General features: G+C 30.5%; 4 protein-coding genes across 4 annotated transcripts; 1 reads left to right on the top strand and 3 right to left on the bottom strand.

Annotated features, from left to right (window-relative positions):
* Nucleotides 1-1,375: 1,375 nt before the first annotated feature.
* On the top strand, nucleotides 1,376-2,203 carry LOC130943792 (protein CHLOROPLAST VESICULATION). Its single transcript, XM_057871813.1, has 2 exons — nucleotides 1,376-1,628; nucleotides 1,729-2,203. Exons 1-2 carry the CDS (start codon nucleotides 1,534-1,536, stop codon nucleotides 2,102-2,104), a joined length of 471 nt encoding a protein of 156 aa, XP_057727796.1. The 5' UTR covers nucleotides 1,376-1,533; the 3' UTR covers nucleotides 2,105-2,203.
* Nucleotides 2,204-4,267: 2,064 nt separating this feature from the next.
* LOC130946464 (uncharacterized) lies at nucleotides 4,268-6,766 on the bottom strand. The gene is made up of 3 exons (XM_057875221.1): nucleotides 6,188-6,766; nucleotides 5,392-5,436; nucleotides 4,268-4,780 (listed from the first exon to the last, which is right to left on the bottom strand). Exons 1-3 carry the CDS (start codon nucleotides 6,610-6,612, stop codon nucleotides 4,723-4,725), a joined length of 528 nt encoding a protein of 175 aa, XP_057731204.1. The 5' UTR covers nucleotides 6,613-6,766; the 3' UTR covers nucleotides 4,268-4,722.
* Nucleotides 6,767-7,596: 830 nt separating this feature from the next.
* LOC130943350 (protein HIGH CHLOROPHYLL FLUORESCENCE PHENOTYPE 173, chloroplastic) lies at nucleotides 7,597-13,417 on the bottom strand. Its single transcript, XM_057871191.1, has 13 exons — nucleotides 12,668-13,417; nucleotides 11,394-11,606; nucleotides 11,080-11,284; nucleotides 10,850-10,925; nucleotides 10,612-10,747; nucleotides 10,379-10,483; nucleotides 9,793-9,873; nucleotides 9,069-9,158; nucleotides 8,868-8,933; nucleotides 8,516-8,572; nucleotides 8,342-8,419; nucleotides 8,212-8,259; nucleotides 7,597-8,084 (listed from the first exon to the last, which is right to left on the bottom strand). Exons 1-13 carry the CDS (start codon nucleotides 13,229-13,231, stop codon nucleotides 8,013-8,015), a joined length of 1,791 nt encoding a protein of 596 aa, XP_057727174.1. The 5' UTR covers nucleotides 13,232-13,417; the 3' UTR covers nucleotides 7,597-8,012.
* Nucleotides 13,418-16,961: 3,544 nt separating this feature from the next.
* Nucleotides 16,962-24,126, bottom strand: LOC130946419 (probable terpene synthase 2). The gene is made up of 8 exons (XM_057875166.1): nucleotides 24,070-24,126; nucleotides 23,521-23,682; nucleotides 23,126-23,408; nucleotides 21,841-22,216; nucleotides 20,517-20,735; nucleotides 19,330-19,468; nucleotides 17,562-17,810; nucleotides 16,962-17,457 (listed from the first exon to the last, which is right to left on the bottom strand). The coding sequence occupies exons 1-8, from the start codon at nucleotides 24,070-24,072 to the stop codon at nucleotides 17,125-17,127; spliced, it is 1,764 nt and encodes a 587-aa protein (XP_057731149.1). The 5' UTR covers nucleotides 24,073-24,126; the 3' UTR covers nucleotides 16,962-17,124.
* Nucleotides 24,127-24,348: the final 222 nt, after the last annotated feature.

Raw genomic sequence — 24,348 nt, 5'->3', positions numbered from 1 at the left:
TCCTTAGGTAGCGACTTCTCTGTCCTCTTCTAATGTGCAAACACGGCAAGCATTTGGGAGAACAACAACGTTCCTACCCATGTGTCAAAAACTACACTAGTGACTAGTCTCTTACACTGCGTTTGTTTTCGAAAACAGAATAGAATAAGATATTAAAAATAAGATAGGACAAGACATTAATAAATAGAGACACAAAATTTTGTGTTTTTGTATTTTGTTTGGCGATAAATTTGAACAAATTATGAAAATTTAATTTATTCTTATTTTTTCCATTCGAAAAATTTCAGATGAAAAATATAACAATAAAAAATATAATTATGAAAAACTAACAAGAATAATGAAAGAAAAAATAAAAAATAAGTTGTATCCTTTATTAGTTTCTCTGTGTCTTTCCTGTCAGGATGGACACAAAATATACTAATTTAGTGTCTCTGAATACATTATCTCTGTTCATGTCTCATCTGCCAAACACGATTTTATATCTCTTTGTGTCCTTATCTCAGTGTCCTGTCTCTATAAACAAACGCAGTCCTACTGTTCGCTTTCTGTTAAAATTGTTTAGAGTAAAGTATATTTTTTATTTTTAAGATTTTTAATTTTATTTAAAATAATTTTTATATTTAATTTTATTTTTAATATTTTTAATTTATTTAATTTTGTTTTTAATAATTTTTATTTATTTTAAAATTATTTTTAAACATTTTTAATTTTGTCCCAAACATTTTAGATGGAGTTAATATTTAAAGATAATTTTGATATAAACCAAAAATATTACGGACAAATTAAATACAATTAAATGTTAGAAATATTTAAAAAAATTATAAATATTAGAGACAAAAAATATATTTTATTCATTTATAGGTAGATACGATAGTATCCTTAAATAATTTGATATATTAAATTAATTTTTTAATAAAATAAATATTATTTATGTTTTAATTATTGTTTTCTAAAAATAGTATATGTATTTTAAAAACTAATCATTAAATTAATTATTAGATGTACATATATTATTTAATTTATTTATATAAATTTAATTTATTTAATGGTTGAATTTTAGTGTATACATCACATAATTAATTATTCATATATAAAAATATTTTTATATAATTATATAAGTGATCACCTTATTTATTTTTATATAATTTATCATTTAATATTGAATAAAGCAGTATGAATCTTATTAAAATTACATTCAATATTTGATGAATAATAAATAAGTTGTTATAATATTTTTCACGGAAAATAAATACGACAGATATTTCTCCTTCGTCAAAAGTTGCCGTGATGATTTGACTAACATCCATGCACCTTTTTTTTCTTTATTATTTTTTTAATTTTCTATTTACCGATTTATAAGATATAAGATATTTATTTCATCTTCCTCGTATACTATATATGTACATATATAGGCACCTTTCTGTTTAAGTTATATTAATTGAGACTTGATAGAACACAACACCCAATAAAAAAAACAAGAAAGGGATCAAAGGAAGGAATTGATTGAATCTTGAATCTTCAAATTCATAAAATATGAGAACGAGTTGTTTCCTCAACCTTCCCATTCCAACTTCAAACCAAGCTCCAAATGCCTCTCTAATCCCCATAAAGCCACCTCAAGTTTCATTGTAAGTTTTTAATTAATATATTCATATCTATACTATACACTTCAATTCATATATACAAATATATAATAATATAATTTCCTTCTTGTAATATAATATAAAGGGTGAAAATTGAAGGAAATTGGAAGAGACATGTTATGGTGGGAGTGACAATAATAGGGTTGGAATTGATCATCAATAATTCTTCATTGGGTCATGAAAAAGCTTTTGCTGAGGAGATCATGAAGAGTAGTAGTGTGACATCAAATAACTCATCCTTAGTTTCTTCGCTGGGCAGCGGCAGCAAATGGAGTGAAAAAAGGGCATGCCCGCCTTGGCACGGCAGCTCGCTGGAAACCATTGTGCCGGAAAATCTTCCGAGGCCAGCGGCACGGCGGAGGTACGAGGCTGTTGGTTCCCAATCAAAGACGGCGCCACCGCTCTTGGTGGACAAAACTAAACTAAGAAGCAACAACAAAGAGAGTTGCTTCTCTATGTGAAAATCCAAAAATTGATCAAATAATTGTTTTAACATGTGTATATACGTAGTTATTATTAATTATAAACATTCGTCTCGTAATAAAGATACGTTTGAAATATCCCACTGAAGAAAAAGATCTGTTTCGACTTTTGAATATAATTTAAAACAATATTATATAATCAGTAAATATTATTATTTTTATCAGTAATTGATCAATAATAATTTATATTTATATTTATTAGAATTTATAAATATTTTTTAAAATTTGTACATATAAATTAATAAAATTTATTTATTAAAAATAAAAATACTAAAAATTAATAAATTACTAATTTAAGAGGTTTTTATGGTAATTTAAAATGAATTATGAGCATACTCAAATGTTTAATATTGCAATTTTGCCATAGTATAGTACTTTGTTGGATGTGTGTGGGGGTTGTTCATTGTAGTACATGTAGTACAAATTACGAACCCCTTCTCCCGTCATATATTTGTACTACCCTGTTTTATTTAGAGTTGTTCTATTCTCTTCTGCTTTGTTTTGTTTCCTCTCTCTTTTTCAGTTGAATATCATTCATTCGGCTATCTTTTCTTTGTTTATTTTTGTAGATTTGGCTTGTTAATTGTTATTATAAGGTCCTTAACATTCGAGTTTCGAGAGGTTAAAACTTGAGACGTCTTACTATTTTTTTTATAAGATACATCATATATTCCAGCAATGTTCATTATTAGTGAGAGAAAAAAAAAGACCATGTAAATTATCATTACTTGAAAATTGATTGTAATTAATTAGTCATTATACTAATAGTCGACATTATGAAAATATTATAATTGTATATTCTAATAATAAAAATTATTTTACATGGTTAATGTAATAAAATAATAATAATAATAATAATAATAATAATAATAATAATAATAATAATAATAATAATAATAATTTTTAATTATTATTTCAAATATTTTAGTTGATTACAAGATAGATTTTTTTCGAATAAAAAAAAGAAAATACCCAAACATACTCTTATAAATTATGAATTAATATTTAAATTAATTTTTAAAATTAAACTCGTGCCTTAATAGATTTTAGAGTTTCGATTTATCAAATTTGGTCTCAACAACTTAATATTCGATCTTATTTTTGTCATAGATAATTATAAAGATTGACAGCTATCACACTAAATTCTGTAACAGTTATTTGATGTGATAATTTAAATTTTTCCTCTTAATTTACTCTTAAAAAAGCCTTTAAAATCTTTAAATGAAATGGGATTAGGATTTTAAATATTTCGTAAGAAGCAAATTGAAGTAAAAAAAGCTTTAATTCAATTATCATTTCAGATAGCTGCTAAGAAATTTAACGAGATTACTATCAGCACATCAATAACAGTTCTGTAATAAAAATAATGTAAAAGACTAATATAAATCACAAATATTAGAGAACCAAATTAAGTAAATCAAAATTTTGATGATTAGATTAAAATATAAATATAATTTCAAAGACCAATTTAAATATTAACTATATATAGTATCCTAGAGTCTCAGTTGTCCAGAGTATTATTAGAATATTTGTAACTACATCCTTTGTAGTTTGTAACAAGAACAATCTCATTGGATATTTGAAATTGAAAATAAATTCTTAACCACAATAGTTCTCTCTGACAAGAGTAATTTTGTTGGAGTTGCAATTGATAGTAAATTCTTAAATATATATAGTAATTTACTTATCTACGTTATATCCCTTTAATCTTAAATTCTTAATCCAATTCGAAATCTTCTAACTCTGAGACCATCAATGGGGTTATCGTTAGCATAAATTAGGATATTTGATTATTAAAATTAAATAATTATTCCCATAAAGATGTCTTCATATTAAAATAATAACAAAAAAATTAATAAATAATTTATTATATTTAACTAAATATAATATGTGTTAATAATTCAACTATCATCTTTACATAAAAATATTTTTGTGTGAATAGTCATTTTAAAATTAAGGATCCAAATAAAGACTATATATTTTCATTATTAAAAAAACTATCAAAACAAATCTCAATGCAGTTTGCTACAAAAACTCATTTGCAAAAAAAAAAAAATTCTAAACATAACAAATTAGACCGAATTTAGAATATGAAGTTGTAATGAAAACCTCCTACCTCCTAATTGTTATTTGTTACTCAAATGAGATAAAAGAAACATCCTCACATAAAGACACTAGTGATGTTTTAAGTAAGCCAAATAGGAAAATACTAATTTTACAATTAAAAAGGAGTCAACAAACAATAATTACTTAATTACAACGAAAAAAAGTCAGAATTACCCTAACAATAACAGAACAAGGAGGGAAAATATTTAGAGTTTTAGACCAAACTCAGATGAGTTTATACACACACCTCTACACTGGCCAACGAATTTGAAAGGTACCAATTTTTTTTGTTCTTTATTCTTCTCCCTCACCCCAAAAACAAAAGGTGGCATGATGTCCTTATAGAGATACCAGCTTTTGATAACTATTCTTTCATACATTAACATGAATAGGTAAATATAATTACGACGATTAAGAAACTCAACTATTTTTAGAGGTCAGCCTGTTTTCTTTAAGAAAATTAATTTGAATAATATAGAAAGTATAGAAATTTAAGGTCCATCATCAGCATCACCTATCAAATTACAAATGTCCGAACATTCCACCAGACTGCATAGGAAAACACATGAACTAATTAGTTGAATAATTGGAGTGTCTATGTAAGGTTCTAAGTAAAGATATTAATTGTAAAAGTTAAAGAGTAAATCGGTATTATTTTAGTCACTAACGTTTGAATTTACAATCAAGAGAATCTTTAACTTTTTTTTTTTTTCAAAATAGTCCTAATTATAAGAGAAGAATGAGGGTATTATTGAAAATAAAAAATTTAAGGACTAATTTAAAAACGTTAGAAACTGTTTTAACTTTTAAGCAATAAAAAAGCGTAAAGACCATTCTAACTTCAATATAGGTTCTCGAAAATCTAAGTTGCTAAGAAAATAATCTATTAAAGATTGATCATTGCTTTGTAGCATCCGAAAGACAAATTCTGTTTAACATTATGCTAATGTGTCAGCAAGGATCAATCATCAAACTTAGCTTGTAACTCCTCTTAATTTTGGAACATAAAGATGGCTCTAACTTTGTGTGTTACATTGTCAGTAATGAAGTTTAAACTGCTCAAAACCTTCAGTATTGTATTCCATTGATCCTAGTGGTTTAGCCGGCACTAGTTGACACAATTCATAGCATATGTATAGATAGTAGTTGAATTCATTTACCAGTATTGACGAGTTCGAAAACCTTGCTTGAAAACAACCAGAGGCCTGAAACATTCAAATTTCAAATAGTATTTAAACCACTATAATCAATATTGGCTCAAAAAGAGAGAGAGAGAGAGATCTTAACATTTTATCTTTATATTTTTCTTGATGGAAAGAATTAAGAAATTAATCTCAAGATTCAAGTGAAACTATTTCATCACTTTTTGCTATATCTTTAGATCAATACCAAAACATTGAGCTGTTATTACTTATTTGGTACACCAATCATTCTTGATTATAGATTTTTTTTTGTTTCTCACGATATTCTTCAATTTGGTAGGTCAATGACTAATTCGTTACGGATCAGAACTTCATTTAAAGGTTGTAGCTGGCTAATGAATTACTACATGCATAAGGTGGAATTTGAACCCCAACACTTGATTAAACAAACTAGTGAGCTAAACACTAAATCAACCCAACTTGATTCCTTGATTATAGAATTATAATAGGAAGTTAACCACTCAACATGTTAATACATGCTAATTGGTTAAACCATTTCTATTTTCTAGTGACAAAAGTTTAATTTTGATGAACTAAAAGTATAGTTTTACACAATTCAATTACATCCATTTTTTAAACGCAGTCAATGTAAAAAATAATTATTTTCTTATGATGTAATATTAACTTACAGTACATCAAAATTAAATTCACTTAATAATTTGATAAAATTATTTAATATAATACGTGTCTAACATGTTAGCTATCCTTCGGGTAAAATGTTCATCAAAAGGAAAAATTTGATTTGGTGATATACCTTCGAACGTTAAGAGGGCCTTCTCCCGGAGAACCGTCACCACCACGAATGCAAGTTGTGACGCACTTAATTGTGCAAGATTCCGCTTTCCTTGACTTGGGTCTCTGTATCCTCCCTCTCTTGCAGTCTTTCTCCGCCGCGCACTCACCGGAAAGTGTCTGCGGTATGTTCGACAGAGTCTCCGCCGGTTCGCCAATCGCGTCAACTGCCGCCATTGCCACAGAAGCCATAACTGCCGAAGCCGTTAGGAATCCGATGAGTGCTCCGCTCGTCAGGGGAGAACTGACGATTCTACTGCTTTGGACACTGCTACTACTATTCTTCTTCGAACAGTTGCAGCTGATGGCGGTGCTTCTTCTTCGTAGGAAAGGCAAAGAGGAACTACAAGCAGAGTGGGGCGATAAACTTGGGCCATAAATTTGCATTATCTATCTTTTCTTGCCAAAATTTCTTCCCTATTCTATCCCCACAATTTCTTATATTAAATTACCATGTTTTTTTTTTTCGTTCTAAAATGTTCCACTACTTCTCTAGTTCCTGCATATTTCAACGTGAATATTAAAAAGAGAAATCATATTTCAAGTTTTCAACCCATTGTTCTTTTTTTTAATCTAATTTCGTTTAGCATCCTGTTAACGTGAAAACTCGGGTGCAGTCGACTTCTTGATACTTGAGAACCGTTAGATGATTTGACTGATTTGACTAAATTTTCATTTAACGGCTTTTAGATATCAACTTTACGTGAAGTCGGCTTCAATTGGGTTTTCACCTTTTTTTTTTATCTAATAAATATTCCGTCTTATATGCATGTGTCAAAATGCACAATCTTCTAAACTGCGAAAAATGATAAGATTATAAAGTGAATTATTAATGGCCATTAAAATTATAACTTCTATTATATATAAGTTTTACTATCTTAATTTTATAGCAATCACTTTACTCCTCATTCAAGCTTGATCTCATCTTAATATCAAATTCCTGAAGTAACTTTATTTGTTTCAATCAACACTTATTCTTCTTCTTTTTTTTTTTCTAAAATCTAGTGTGGCTTTTTCAAGAGGCACAAGTCCACAACCATCATGAATGCATGTCCTCCACAAGTGTTGTGGTGAAGCCTCTCTGGCTCTCTCTGTGCCATGAAAACTAACCAGGGAAGTTAACGAAAATGGGAATTATATGTCCACAACTATATTCCATGTAAAAATCACACGAGAAGCCATCAGATCATGTGACAAGCTGAATTTCAGTTTGGTTTAGAACTGTCCAATTATTATGCAACCCATTACTCGGCAGTGATCCGATAACAAGACAATCAGAATTCACAAGCTTATCCTCTAGCATAGCCCTCTCTTACTTCCATTTGTTCGTGATCCTAGTGCTCATTCAAGAGATTATATTATTAAAAAGGGTTAAGCAACAATAATCGAGACGGAATGCCTTTTAGCAAGGTTTTCACAGTTTTCATTTTTCCTTTTACTTCAGAAGCTGTTACAAGAATTACATCCAATGATCCAAGAACTCAGTCTGTACATCTTATCAAACAAGGCTCTACATATCCTTGCTTTTGTTTGCATAATGCATTTCATCTATTGAATATAGGGAAAAAAAAAATTAAATTTTGGGTAGAATATGAACATACACATATACATTAAAAACTAGCTTTCACGCTATGTTTGGTTGGGGGAGTTAAAATGGTATAACAATGTTCATGAATGAGAGTGTAACTTATAAAATTACACGTAGAACTCGTCCACAAAGATTTTCAATCCACTCTTTACCCCCAGCAAAACATAACCTAAAGTATTTTGTATTCAACTGGAGGTGCTTAGGTATTCTTCTCCAAGACAGAAAGTGCTGGAGTGAGATAGTTATTTGCTTTGTCAGGCAAGTGTGCAACCTAAGCAAACACAAAAAAAAAGGGATGAGTTTGCATGAATGCATACCAGATCATAAAGAAGTACTTTTTTTTCTCTCTCATTATATTTCTTTCCAACACACATGATATTAAACCATTGTTCACTTACCAGCTCATACAGCTCCTTCCCTTGCTCAGCAACATACTCATAACAAACCTAGGCAAGGTTAAGACTTCAGTTTAGTTTCTTTGGGCTTAAGCCTATTCTTATTCTTTTTAGCATATAGTGTTATACTCACATCAAAACTTTTGTTTCTAGCTGATGAATCGTGTAGTGCTTTCACACATATATCAGCCACATCGGCGCAGCTGATGCCCTGGATATGCATTGGAAAAGGTTTAGGCTTATGCATTGGAAACGAAAAATAAACTGAGAAAAATACTTGTATCTGATATTAATAGAATACAGAGACCTGAGATATTCTATTTCCTTGGTCAAATATTAGAGCACGCTGCCCACCAGGCTCCTCCTGTCGGAGAATCTGAATGTTAGAGAACAAGAACAGAACACAAAACTATGTTTATGACTCTACAAACTGAATGAATACGCTGAACATCTTTCAACATTACACTTTTTGTTTAAATGCCTGTAAATAGACCATTTCGTCTTCAATTCTTTAATTTCAATTTGTTTCTTTACCTAACTTCAGTTCTAATTCCTAAGACACTAGTGTTTCCAATGATACACATTAATCATATGCTAGAAACCCAGAAGCCATTTGTTAATCTTAACAACTATATCCTCCAATTTGCAACAGAGTTCACCTCGAGGGGTCCAGGACGAACTATTGTGTATCCAAGACCGGATCTTCTTAAGGAGTCTTCCCCTGCCTGGACACATTCAATAGTGCTCCATAATCAGGTATAAGTCCTCACCCAGGATATATAACTAAATAAGTAAAATATACATAGAGAAGAGGAAACTCTCAAATAAATCCCAACAAATACTCAAGGTATGGAGCTAACCCTCTTGGCTTTAAGAACCTGCTCCCGTCTAGAAGGTTCAATTCCTAATCCCGAACATGAAACTAGAACAAAATCGGTTTCTTGCCCAGTCTGCAGTGTAACACAAACAAAAGATTAACACCACACAAAAAGGAATAATCATTGTTAATGCAGAATATATATCATCAAGATGCCTTATTAAGCACATTCAGCTTGCTGGTTTTTCTGCTTGGAAACAATGACATTTATGCTGTGCAAGAATTTTTCACATAGCTAACATGACAACAGACAATAGCATGATACCATGCACAGAACAATTATTTGATTAGGATCAGTATAAACTCATGCAACTAATGTGAAACATACAATTGGGCGCATGTGTACTCATGCCAGTGAGGGCGAGAGTGTAAGAGAGAAGTGAATTTTTGAGAGCACCATACAAAAGTTCCATATTGCGAAAGACAGAAAATTCGAGGCTTTGATAACATTAACTGCTAAGACTAAGACCCATACTGTTGCTGGCATCCTTGCCCACAAACATAACAAGAAAAAGAAATTTGGACATCATTTATCCTGTTCATTCATCTCAAGCAAGAAGTAATAAATAATACGAATAAGCTCTACCATCGGAATCTACAAATAAACAAGCTTTACAATTAGCATACATTGAACATTAGACATGCATGCAGATCAGCATTATTGTTCATGCTATATAATGAAGAGTAAACAGTAGTGCAACACTTACAGGCAAGGCTTTTATATATTCCAATATAAGCTTAAAACTTCTCAAATCCTGTTTCGTTTCAGCATTTACTTCGACAGGCTTCTGAAACAATAATGAATATAAAATGAGCAATGGGTGAAAATATTACCTACTTTGAACAAACAAAAATTAACATGGGAAAAAGACAGACCCGGAATAAAATATAATTAAAAAAGAAAGGAGGGAAAGCTAGAAGCTTTCTTCATTTCTCTTGTTTGTTGCCTTGTGGTTTCTCACAGCATTAGTCTTTCTCTAAACTAGCTTCTAGCTTTTGGGGAGAGAATTAGGTTCGCAAAGTAACAATCTTAACACCATCCAAAAAATCTTTGTATTTTCTTCTTTGTCTAAAAAATTTCTTCATCTATAGAAAAAGGTTGTAGAATTTATTTAGTTTTGGGACAATATCATGCTTGTTGTCCAATAATGTAATGAACTAGATTGTGATTTGTCAGTGTAAGTACAAGAGAAGGGATCATAATATATGCACAAGAAAGGGATTGTAAATCTATCTACATGAAAAGATGCAGTCAACATGTGTAAATTAAAATTGCTCTTGCCAAAAGGAAACCTGTCTTCTAGGCTCAAAGCGTATAGTCAATGTATGTATAAGGAAAGGGTCCAATGGTGGATCGTCTGGCTGCACAGGCCGGAATGATGAAAATGGTACTCTAACCTGCCACATAAATAAAGATAGTAAACAAAAGCTATAACTTTACCTATCATGACTTAGAATTCAAAGCAGGTTAATAAAAAATGTAGAATCAATGGACCATAACTTCATTAGAAGGGAATGATTGTTACCCTACAAAATCCCACTTTTGTACTAATTCTTGCAAAATATAACTTGCTCTGACTTGGGTCCGCCAATGGACCAGCCTCGAGAATTAATACATAGGATCTTCCATTTCCACCAACAGAAAGAACCAGACCCTCATATCTAACATCATGACAGATTTTGACTCATTATACATAAATCAAGGTATAAGTTTATATCTTCAGAAACACAAAACAAAATAATTATTTATTCGGTGTCCAGTACCTGTCAAGAGTGGAACCTAGAGGTAGAGAAAGCTTTTTGGACAGTTCCACAAACCCTCCTCTAGTGAAGACATACCCTAAAAGTAACAACAAAAGAATATATAGGGTCAAAACTCAAAGGAGAATTTTTGGAATCCCTGTTTACACTAAAAGTAGTAGCATATGAATCTTCTCTTGTAAGCAATGCAGCCAAAAATCCCAGCTAAAATTATTCATTAAGATCCACCATACCTGAGAAAACAGCCTCTCCATTCTCAGTGAACTCAAACTTAGCATCCATCCCTCCATCATATTTTGTGGCAACTACATCCTGGAAGTAAGTTCCTTGTCGAACTTCCCATCCATCCAATGAAGAAGGAGATTTGAATTTGGTAATCACAAGCTTGCTTTTACTGCTTTTACCAGCACGCAACTGGGCCAATTTATTGTTGTAATCCTGAAAATCAAACATAAGCACTGATAAATAAACCACAGTAGAGAAGACATGCATGCATACAGGCAACACCTCGGCATAAGGGAAGAGATTTTAAGGAATTGAGTCACACCTGAAATGCTTTACAGAGATTATAAACTCCTAGATGATCAACTCTGAAGAGATCACCTGTAATGGTAGAGCGGGCAGTAGCACAATAGATTATTTTATTACAGCCTTCTACAGCAGCCTTGAGGGTTGCCGGATCGCCAACATCCCCAATCACTATCTCGACCGACCTTGGGAGCATGTCCACTACCTCCTGATCTGCTTTCCTTACCAAAGCCTTTAATGCGGAAAAAGAATTAACTGAAGTTATGAAGCAGAGCAAGACCAAAAAATAGGCCAAATCGAATTAAAGTAGACCAATTTATGCTGGACAAGATCTAAAGCAATTATCAGCAATGATCTTCCACACGAGTGTGTGATTTTATAGATATTGATCCACATTTTCCTTGTTTTGCCCTCATATTATACACATGTATACAAACACAAGCATTGCCACCTGTTATCTGTTTGTTCGTTTTGACTCAATACATATATCATACATTACTAGCACTCACTGAATGTAATGGATAACATTAGATAGCAGATTGTATTAGAGATATATTATATGTGCTCACCTTTGTCATCCACACCAAGCCAACACACCTTTTTTACCATTCCACAGGTGTGTGGGACTCATCTCATGTGGTCAAATATACATTCCAGGTTAATGCTCACTTTGGTTCTTGTAGGAACACACCTAAGTCATCTTACCCATATAGCTTTCGATATATCAACATAGTTCCATAAATAACAAATATAAGTCAAATTAGTCTCTTAACATGAGTTAGTGAGTTACATTAGTCCTTGAGAGACCTTCAAAAGACTAATTTGACTCATGTTGCTAGATACAGAGACTATTTTGACCCATCAAAGGCTACATAGACCAAAATGACTGAAGAGTATTCCTACCGGGACCAAAGTGAGCATTAACTATATATATATAATCTTGATGCACCGACATTTTACATAGTCATCCAATCACACTTATTTTTTAATGAACATGGGTAGTTATTTTTGTTAACATAGCGTGACATAATTGGATGCCCATGTAAGGCAGCATTACACGTATAAATTTTCAATACATATACAGTATAAACAAACATTGTGCTGAATGATCTCCCTACTTCACATCATTACTAACACAGACTTCCATGCAGTTGTGAAGTTGGATAGTTAAAAACCGTGACCATTCTCAACTATCAACACGAAAACAACTGCACGGTGAATTTCCACCTCCCAACAATCCTAATATATACACATAACATGAGTCTAAGTGGAAAAGATTGAGAAACAATGCACCTTGACAAGGTAACCTCTGATCATGAGCTTACGGACCACAATGCGGCCTATGCGACTTGTGGCACCAACAACAAGAACAGTAGTGTTCTGTGCACCGGGAATAACGAACTCACACATCGGCCCCTCCCTTATGAACAGGGTTTCTTCATCGTCCGTACGACTTGTCCTCGAAATCTGTCCTAACCCCGAGAATTTCCTCCAAACCTCATCGAAAATCTGCCGCGATTTCCTTCCCAGTCCCACCGGATTCACGTCGTCAAGGCTAAGTTGCAATCTGTTATCATCATCCTCGCCTTCTTCGCCGTCGCCGCCGTTGCCGTCGTCACTTTTCTTTCTCCTTTTTCTTTTGCCGCTGTCTTCGGTGCTCTTGGCGGAATCGGAAGGAGGAGAAGCCCGTGGAGCTAGAATCAACCGAGTGTTCCTCTTCGATCTCAGAGAATTAGAGCACGTGGTGAAATGTGTTTTGGAGAAGGCGTTGATGGAAGGTGCTAGAAGCTCCGAAGAGAATCTAGTGTTTGAGTAGAGAGCAGTGTTAGCGGTTGTTGCCGCCGCGGCGCTACTCATGATTCTTGAATTTCAGGTGCGTGTGTTTGTTTGTTAGTTAGTTAGTTACCGTTTGGGAACCAGAAATTGTTGGGAGAGGGAACAGTGTGATGTACAGCAAAGAACAATAGATGTTGTTTGGAAGGTGAAGGTTGTGGAGAGGAAGGTAAGAGAAATATGGACCACATGGTATGGGAAAGAAGAAAGTAGGGAAAATGGTGACTTGGGTTCTTCCACGTACACGTCTCGATACTCTTTAGTTCCAGCTGGGACATGTTTTTTGGATATGGTGTTTTCCACCCGAAGTCTTTAGACTTTAGAGTTTAGAGGGAGAGGCTTAGTTTCATAATGCTTTCATTTTTTAAAGTTATAATATTTATGTTTAATAAATTAAATTAAAAATAATTTTTAATAAGAACAATTAATAATAAAATATTTTTTAAAATTTAAAAATATTATAATAATATTAATATAAAAATTAAATTTAAATATTAATTAATATATAAAATTATATTAAATTTTTAATTTTGATAAGTATACATTATTTTAAAAAAAATCTATCTTGAATACTTTTAAAAATATTTTTAATTTTATTAATTCATTAAACAAAAAATAAAGAGTTTGTGCTTTTTAAAATCTTTTCAAAAAATTTTATCAAATTAAATCTTAGTCCTTCGGATGAAAAATTTTAATTTTTAATAAATTTTATTCATTAAAAATTTTCAAGAATGATTAGACTAATTTTTTTTCATCTTCAATCATATTTTGATTATAAATAAATAAATTCTCAACAAATTTTATTATAAGATAATTAAATTTTTAAAAAATATTATAAGATAAATTAATTTCTTTAAAATAACAAAGAGACTAATCTATTTTATGATAATAATTTTTAAGAATTTATAAAAAATAAAAAATCGTTACAACTAAACTGTTTAATCTTAAATTTGCTCTTTTTTTTTTTATTTTATTGACAAATTAGTGACTAGTGAGGCAGAGGATCTTGGTCCATAAATAATAGACTAACCACACAACAATTAACACTTTAAAATATAAGTATTATATTATAGCATTTCATAACCAGCAAAGGTTGCAAATTTTATTCTTACAAGTTACGATCTCTAAGTGTAAATAACTGGATAATTCAAAGGATAATATCTTAAATAAGAAAATTCTCCTCCGATTTTGTTGGCACCGGATCAACAAGCAAAGCTTCGATGCATTCTTTCATTTTTCCTTTAGCATGAGTGTAACAATCTTCATCTTTGTACTTCTGTTGGCTTCAGGCATTCCTCATTTATATTCTTCCAAGCATCTGTAACTCCCTTTTCAATTCTTGAATGGCTTCTTCTTTGGATATATCATATTCTCTTATATAACATTCTAAGAGTGGGACAATATGTTCTCTTTCTTGTTCAAACTGTTTAATATAATGAGATTTAGTTTTTAAAATAATTTTTACATGACTAAAGAATAATAAAAAACATTCAGAAAAATTTTCATTATTAAAATCAGTTATAATATGAATTGAATTTTCAAAAATACAATATGCACACAAAAGTCATCAGCTCTATATAGTGTTGTATAACAAAATATTTAGAAGACAATAAAAATCAGTTTAAAATAGTTTAAATTTTTATTATTATTTTATATTTCTTAATTATTGTGAAAATAAATAGATAATTTTAAATATAATAAAATGTAATTATAAATATTACATATATAAAAGTTTAGATATTAAATTAAATAATATAATTTTAGATTATTGTCTTTCTAATATTATTTTTTATATAAATATATATATATTAAATAGTTTATATTTTAAACGAATAACTAATTTGTTGACTAATTTTTGTAGTTAAACTTTTATGTTGTGTTTGTATATTGCACATAAAATATACCTCACTAGAGACTGTCATTCATGAACCTGCAAACAATTGTGGAAGCTGTAGCAATTTTGGGTTTACTTGTTACCCATTTGAAGATGTCTTCTATGGCGGTATCTCCCATGCCAATGTAAGAACTTGTCATGAGGAATGGATAACCAAATGTTAATGTTGATATCTGTAAGTGCTCTGCTATTATTGGTATATACTTGTTATTCAACCATCTGGCCTCAGTCATATAGGCTTGGGTTGTCTCCTGAAGCTGCCATTCAACTTGTATTATATAACAAAATCATTATTGATGATAGTGCATTTGCAATGCTGTGATGTGATGAATTCAATTATTTTAGTAAGGATGAACACGCCAACCGCAGGAACAAAAGAAATTCATGAATATTTAACTTCATATTGTCGCGGAGAATTTTTTCGATGGTGGTAAGCTGGTATTATGTCTCCACAATGCGCTCATTAGTCTCAACAAGCCTCCGACTCAACATCTCAACTTTGTTCTTATTAGAGAAAGTGAGTTCCTCCAACCGATTTAGGCGAGTTCATTCTGCAGTTGTTGGCCTCTCAATAAAAGCACCAGTTAGTACTCTACTTGGTACTCTTTCGCAATGAACCAATAAAATAATTCTAGAATCAACAACTAACACGGAGAATCACAATAATAAGCAATAACATTAAATAAAAATAATTAACAGAAATATGTGTGAATTATATGAACGGTGAAGATAAAATAATAATTCTCTTTTTGAATAAGGGAGACTTCTCAAAGATATATGATATTTTCTGCATGCTTTTTGTGACTCCATTTCGTGTTATATATGACTCTATCCACTAGGTGGTTACATAACTATCTTTTGCTATTGTCTCAAGCATTATTTTCCTGCTACACATTCCTTCACGCTTCGTAGTCCTTCATCCAAATTGGCTGTCTCCTTTCTCTTTTGTTCTTCTGTTGCAGAATTGACACTCGGCCCAATCACCCCTTCATCATCCATAGTTTTTTCTATTGGGTCATGATTGGTACTTGGGCTCATATCAAGTCTCTTTTCTAACTGGACTGTTACCCAATTCTGATAAACTAGACTAGATTAGAACTCTCTTGTACAAGTGTGATTTGGATTATAGGTTTTGATTTGGAAGCATTCTCTTACATTATTTCAAACGCAATAAATAAGCCATAGACATTCATTTTGTGAATTTCCTGCTTTGTTGGTTGTTATAGGAATTTGAGGTTGAGGTCCTCCCGTTCTAGCCTCAACATGCTCAATGTTACTAGTAGCTAACTGTCATGAGCTCTTCCTGTGTTCCGATCTCAACTACTACTCCCTGTGCTCCAATTTTAGTGACGGCTCCCTATGTTCCTTCATAACTTTTTGGTGAAACGCCATTAATATTATATTGTCCAACCTCTTTAGCATTAGCCTCACTCTCCCTCTTAATCTTGTACTTTGTCTTAATCACTTCTATGTGATTGTCTATGTTATAGTAAATAGTGATAGACTAAGAAAAGCTGGAAAAAGTTTTCGGAGCTATTGTAAAAAATGACTTAGGTGACTATGTTATTGAGGGGTTAAATTTTATCTCTGATCAGCAAAAAATAGATATTCTAGCTTAAAATCTTTTTTATATTTGTGATAGCATAATTTTTCTAATAATAAATATTTTTTAAGATCGATTTATCTTATAATAAATAACTTTAGAGATTAATTTATCTGACAATAATATTTTGAAGGATCAAATTGATTGTAATTTTTTTCAGAGACTAATTTGTCTTTTTCGTATATGTGGCACTTAATATCTGATGCGACAACTACCCAAGACAGTTCTGTTAAAAATTGATAGAACAAAGTGGACCAAAAACTAATATGACGTACAGAGTTAAATATTAAAGACTAATGAGTTAATTAATTTTAGTTAAAGACTAATTAAAGTATCTAGTTCAAAATTTTTTGAAAACTAAAATAAATAAATACTTTATATTAAAAAAGAAAACTCTCTTACAATTTTGTTAGATTTTGTTTAGGCATATATAAAAGGTTTCATATCCTTCCTCATATTATTGATTGGCACCGGATCAACAAGCAAAGCTTGAATGCATTTCTTCATTTTTCCTTCAGCATGAGTGTAGCAATCTTCATCTTTGTACATCACATCCATAAATCGTGACATGTTGAGGATATTCATTAGAAATGGCCTTGGAACTTCTGTTGGCTTCAAGCATTCCTCATTTATATCCTTCCAAGCATCTGTAACTCTCTTTTGCAATTCTTGAATGGCTTCTTCTTTAGATACACCATAATCTCTCATATAGCATTCTATTATTGAGGCAACATGTTCTCTTTTTTGTTCAAACTGTTCAATGAGATTTAGCTTTTAATATAACTTTCACATGACTAAATAATAAGGAAAACTCAATTATAATGTCAAAATAAAGAACTTTTGCACATGATGAGTACCTCATTAGAGACAATGTCATCCATGATCCTGCACATAGTTCCAGAAGCTGTAACAATTTTGGGTTTATTTGTTACCCATTTAAAGATGTCTTTTGTGGCCATATCTCCCATGCCAACATAAGAAATTGCTATGAGCAACGGATAACCAGATGATATTGCTGATGTTTTGATGTATTCTGCTATTGTTGGTATATACTTGTTATTCAACCATTTGACCTCAGTCATGTAGGCCTGGATTGTCTCCTGAAACTGCCATTCAACACATATTATATAACAAAATAAGCCCATATATTTAAATATAGGAGTAATCACTATATGTTTATATAAATATCTCTTCCGTCTAAAGTATTTTTCAACTCTAATCTACTAAAAATTGGTCTAAAATATTTGCTAACTTAACTATTAGAATCCTTTACATTACCACTTCACACTTCTTCACGAAAAACTTAGACGAAGACATAGATTCTTGCACCTAAAAACATCTAGACTTCACATTCAAACTCAAATTACCATAGTTTTTAGATAAGTTTGGAGTTGTAATGTGATGAATTCAATTATTTTTATATACACGCCAACCACAGGAACAAAAGAACTTTAGGGCAAATGACATATTTAAATAAAATCAATGAATTCCTTACCCAAATGTACAAAACAGAAATATGTTACGTAGTTGTGCAAATTCTAATATTATATAAACCGTGGGAGCCAACCACGGTTTACAATTTGAACATAAACCGTGGCTGGCAGGAACGGTTTCTGGAAGAAACAAAATGAGCATAAACCGTGGCTACCAACCACGGATTACCAAGGGAAAATTTAAGGCATAAACCGTGAGTAGCTACCACGGTTTATATGGATATTGGCTTTGAACGTAAAACCCTGTAGGCTCCCACGGTTTACGTTTATAATACTATATATACATAATCCGCTGAAGATGAGTATGGATTATGTATATATAGTATTATAAACGTAAACCGTGGGAGCCTACTGGGTTTTACGTTCAAAGCCAATATCCATATAAACCGTGGTAGCTACCCACGGTTTATGCCTTAAATTTTTTCTTGGTAATCCGTGGTTGGTAGCCACGGTTTATGCTCATTTTGTTTCTTCCAGAAACCGTCCCTGCCAGCCACGGTTTATGTTCAAATTGTAAACCGTGGTTGGCTCCCACGGTTTATATAATATTAGAATTTGCACAACCACGTAACATATTTCTGTTTTGCACATTTGGGTAAGAGATTCATTGAATTTATTTAAATATGTCATTTGCCCAAAACTTTATGAAGTATTTAGACTAATTTACCATTAGAGTGTGAAATGTGTCAATTTATAATTGTGTGATTTGTATCATATAAAAGCTATATGAAATTTTAGGTTCAAATCTTATTTTATATATTATTAATGTATCCAAAAAAAATTAAATAACCAAATTTCAATTCTTGAATTCAATGTTGCATCTAATTTCAAATTATTATTAATTCGACTTTGGCTATAAAAGACCTCAAACGAAATAAACTTGATCGGCCGTATAGTATCTATTTCATAAATTTAGCAAAACATGTTGGATGCACTCTGTTTTCAAATTGAATAGGTTTAACAATAAAACAAGTAATCTATTATCAAAATCAACTTGGGATAGTTTATTGATCAGTTTACTCGATCGCTTAAATAAGTGTTGTAGATTCGAATCTCTTCTTATGCAAAAGATATCGTAAATAACTAAAATAAAAAAATAACATATTGTGGAAAGGTCAAAAGAGAGTCTTACTTCTTTTATGACATATTTAATGCAGTATGCTCTTCCTTGCTTTTCAAGTTCTCTTTCTGCTTCTTCAAAAATATTGAAGAGAGACTCATAAATTAATTTCATGTATTCTGGAAGATCATTCAAACAGCCAATATCCCACCTAAAATGAAACGACATAGAAAGTTTGGTACCAATAATATCACAAATCTCCTGACCATTAATTCTAAATTAAATTTCAAATCTTAAAACTAAAAAAGGCATGATATTTTCCTTAAGAATTTCAGATATGAAGAAATAAAAGTTTTGGTTGTTGAGTATGTTGGATGGTTTTTTACTTTAACTCTTTAAAAGAAAAAATTAGAAAAATTTTGGAAAAATGTACAAATGGTTGGAAACTGAAATTGATTGAGTTGCAACCTCAATAGATTTTTTAAGAATTTTGAAATTAATAAAAAGAAGAAAATCCAAAATCAATTTAAATTGATAATAAACTAATGAAATTAATTAATTCTGTTAATAAATGAAAGAGATAAAAATAACAAAAATCATGAGTTGAGAGAGAGAAAAAACTCGAAAAAAGCGAGAATCTAATGAAAATAGAAAAATTGATAATATAATTAATTTTATTTAAAGTTAAAGTATAAAATATTAGGTTGGCTACCTAGCATAACAACAACTATTATCTATATATAATTTTGGGTAAAGTATTAAATTGGTTCCTACGTTTGTTTGGGTGTAATTCTATTTTTGTTTTTAAAATTTAAAATATCCTATTTGAATCTAAAAAAATTTCATTTAGCTTCAAATTAGTCCTATCGTGAGGTCAAAATTAAATAATTAACGGAATGTCCTACGTTACGGCAGTACAAGAATAAAGTCGATAATTTAAAGAATAAGGACAAGTTCCAAAAGCACAAAATCAACTGTGGATGCATCAATACATTTATTTATCAAAGAATGATAAATAAATATATTGATGCATTCACGGTTGATTTTGTGCTTCTGGAGCTTGTACTTGTTCTTTCAATTATCTTCTTTGTTTTTATTATACTGTAATGTATGACATTTCGTTAATTATTTAACTTTGATCGACTAAATTAAAGTTAAATGAAACTTTTTTTTAATTCAAATAGAACACTTTAAACCGACCAAAACACGCCCAAATGTAAATAACAATTTAGTACTTTACCGTGTAATTTCTTACCAACCTTTCAATTGCCTCAGTGAAAAGTTTCAATTCATCTATAGTTCCATAAGCATCGTATGTATCATCAATAATTGACGTAAAAGCCAACAGTTTTGTCAATAATTTTCTAGCTTGAAAATATTGGGGCTCAAAATAAACCTCTACAACCCAGTTACAACATTCCACAATTCTATCTCGAGCATATGGAAAATTTGCAGCAACATCAAACTTCATCCACCACCTAAAATTAAAGAACAACAACACAATAACAATGACAAGAACAAGAAGCATTCTTGGAAAACAATATAATAACAAGGTTATAAATTATAATATGGTGTGTTTAGTTAAATAAATAAATTTAGTGATTGATGTGATTGATTCGGTTAAGACTTAAGAGAGAATCAAAATTAGTTATTTAATAATTAGCTGAAAAATCACCTCCAAAATTCATGCATGATGAATTCAAAATTCAAAATGTAATTATTCAAATTAATTATATTATATTTATATTAAAAATTAAACATCAAATCAGTGATATAAATAGAATATATATTAAAATATAAAATATATATTAAAAATAAATTATATAATAATATATATTTATATATAAAAACATAAATAACTAATTTATTAATTAATTATTTTTTCATATCAGGATGCAACTTGCATAAGGTATAATTAATTAGGTGTCAGTAAACTATAACTTAAATATCTTAGTCTTCGCTTTAGTTTGGCTAAACTTCTTAAATAAGTTCTTTTAAAAAAGGAGATTAAAATATAAGGACTTTTATTAATAATAACTTTTAAATAAGTTATTTTGAGTTTGGATAGTTATTATAGAAGTCCTTGTTTTAAAGTTGTGCATTAAATAAGAGTGATAAAATAGCTTTTGAAAATAGGAGAAGTCACATTTTTTATCTTCTTCAAAAGCTCTTAAATAACTTTTTAAAAAGTTAAAAGTTTATCTAAAAAATTGTACCAAACACATTAATGTAACTTTCTATAAGTCAAAAGTTAAAAAAAAGTAACTTTTTGGTGTTTTCCAAACGGACCCTTATTATTTTTATCTAGAGATCTCGAATTTGAATCTCATTTCTAACTTTTCGTAATAAAAGATATGGTTAATTAATCCGGTGAGTGACAAGTCCAACAATCCTACTGTAACATAAACATTTAAAAAAAAAAAACTAACAGTCTAACTCTCAATATATATCGAAAGTAAACATTTTAAACTTTTGTGGAACAATATAAACATTTAACCAAAATGATGAATTATATTTGAAACTTATTTAACGGAGTAGGAATAAGTAGGATGGTTTTGTGGTAAAAATTAAAGAAGAGCTTACTTGCAAATGTTGCCAACTTCTTTCCGATGCAAGTTTTGTAGGAAATTAAAATCTAATTTTGCAAGAGTGAGGAGAGTGTGATTATGGGTTGGATCTTCTTCATATATTGAAATAAAACGGCGTGCCTCCAATCTCGGCAAACCTCGGTGTAAAGATTGCTTTAAACTATACTTCACTTGTGCTGCAAGAGAAGGCTTCAATTGGGTTGCAATGGATTCAAGTTGAGTGGAAGTGAATGCATAAGCTTCATCTAATATCTCTTCTCCGTGAATTCTAAGATGACATGCTTCATACAATTCTAGCAATCCCTCCACATCCTTCACAAGTTTTTCACTGAAGTTTCCATTCTCATCATCCTTGAATTTGTTGAATACATCTAAATATTGTTCCATACAACAATGAACAATCATATTATTTAAGAAAAAGTTTAAAAAGTCAATATTAATTCAGCCAACTAATTTAAAAATCAACCAACAAGTAAAAAGAAATGAACACTAAGAAGAAACAAGTAAAACTAAAATAATTAAAGCATCTAATATAAAATTTTAAATAGAATAAATTTAACTTTTAGAATTCTGGATTTAGAATATAACATTTAGGAATTAGGGTTTAAAATTTAAGATTTAAGGTTTAGAATTAAAGTTAATTGCCAACCGTGAATAGTGGGTGATAGACTGATAGTAGTTGATAAAATTGTAGTTTTGGTAGAAAGAAGAAATAATGAGTAAAAAAGGATGAAAAAGTAATTTAAAAAAGAATATGATTGGGTGGATTTATTTTCTTGTGGTCCAAATACTATCAGTGATGCAAAATTGAATTAGAAAAAATAAATAAAGTATTAAATAAAAATATATATACATATATAGTTACATACACATTAACAGAACATCTAGAAAAACATTTATAATGAAAGAAAGCTAATGTTTTAATATGGATTTAGATTTTCTAAAGTTTGAATTTCATTTTAGAGAATAAAGTGTAATCTCTCACTATTGATTTTATAGGTAGGACCAAAAATAAATATGAAAAAGAAACTATTCGAAGATCACACTTTACTTTTTAAGGTGAAATTCAAACTTTAGAGGATCCAAATCCTTTTAATATTGCTAACTATAAATAACCAAAAAAAGAAAGGACAGAGACAAAATCAAAAAGCAAAAACTTTAATAATGACTAAAATGAAAATAACCTAATATTATGTATTATATTATATAAAAATTAAACTAAGATTATTTTAAGCCAAAATATAAAAATAACCTAAAAAGAATAGGAATAAGGTGTATACTTGGTGAAACGTGATATCCTTGTTGCCTTAATAACCTAAAAAGCAAAGCAAGTAAGCGAAGGTTATCATCAACAATTATTATTTCTCCATTTTTGGTATAATTGTTGTGAGTTTGTTGCAGCACTTCTTCAATCTCGCTTTCAAAGTGATAACGAATGCCCAAACGACAGATTAAATCAATCAAGTTAACTATTTCTTCAATGGGCTTTGAGGCATCAATAAGCATTTTGACAATTTCTTTCTTCAGTTTTTCAATTTGTGCCTTCGTTTCATCATCAAATTCCTGCATTACATCCATATAAAAGATATAGCTACGTGCAAGAAATTATATAAAAGGCTATTGATTATTATTGCATTTTCATGCATGATGAATAATAATATAGAGAGATATATACCATGGATTGTGAAGCATATTGAAGGAAATAATCCTTCCAAATACTAGGATGAAAATTTGCAGTGTTTCGATCAATCATGTTGAATTTTGCATCAGGGTTGAAGCAATCAAGTACTGAAGTGTTGGTACTAGACATCCTTGATTTCTTGATAAATATTGGATTCTGTATTATAATTTCTATCATGCCTACTCATCATATATAGGAAAAATCTGTGGTAAAGAGAGAAAAACGGATATATACCCACCGACACTTTTTTTTTTTATATATCATTTGAATTATAATTCATTGGTTACTGACACATGTTTGTTATTAAAATAAAATAAAATAATACTAAAAATAAAACATAATAAATTAAGATATAAAATTTAGTGTTTTATATTTTATTTTGTGATAAATTAAATTAAATTATAAAAATTTAATTTACTCTTATTTTTTTCATTAAAAAATTTAGAGAGCAGTGTTAGCGGTTGTTGCCGCCGCGGCGCTACTCATGATTCTTGAATTTCAGGTGCGTGTGTTTGATTGATTGTTAGTTAGTTAGCTAGTTACCATTTGAGAACCAGAAATTGTTGGGAGAGGGAACAGTGTGATGTACAGCAAAGAGCAATAGATGTTGTTTGGAAGGTGAAGGTTGTGGAGAGGAAGGCAAGAGAAATATGGACCACATGGCATGGGAAAGAAGAAAGGAGGAAAAATGGTGACTTGGGTGCTTCCACGTACACGTCTCAATACTCTTTAATTCCAGCTCGGACATATGTTTTTTGGACACGGTACTTGACTGCCTTCGTGTTTTCCACCCGAAGTCCTTAGAAGGAGAGATTTAAAAGC

This window comes from Arachis stenosperma, chromosome 8 (assembly GCF_014773155.1).
Source record: "Arachis stenosperma cultivar V10309 chromosome 8, arast.V10309.gnm1.PFL2, whole genome shotgun sequence".
In the NCBI taxonomy this organism is placed as follows: Eukaryota; Viridiplantae; Streptophyta; class Magnoliopsida; order Fabales; family Fabaceae; genus Arachis; species Arachis stenosperma.
This window is presented reverse-complemented; position numbering and strand designations above follow the sequence as displayed.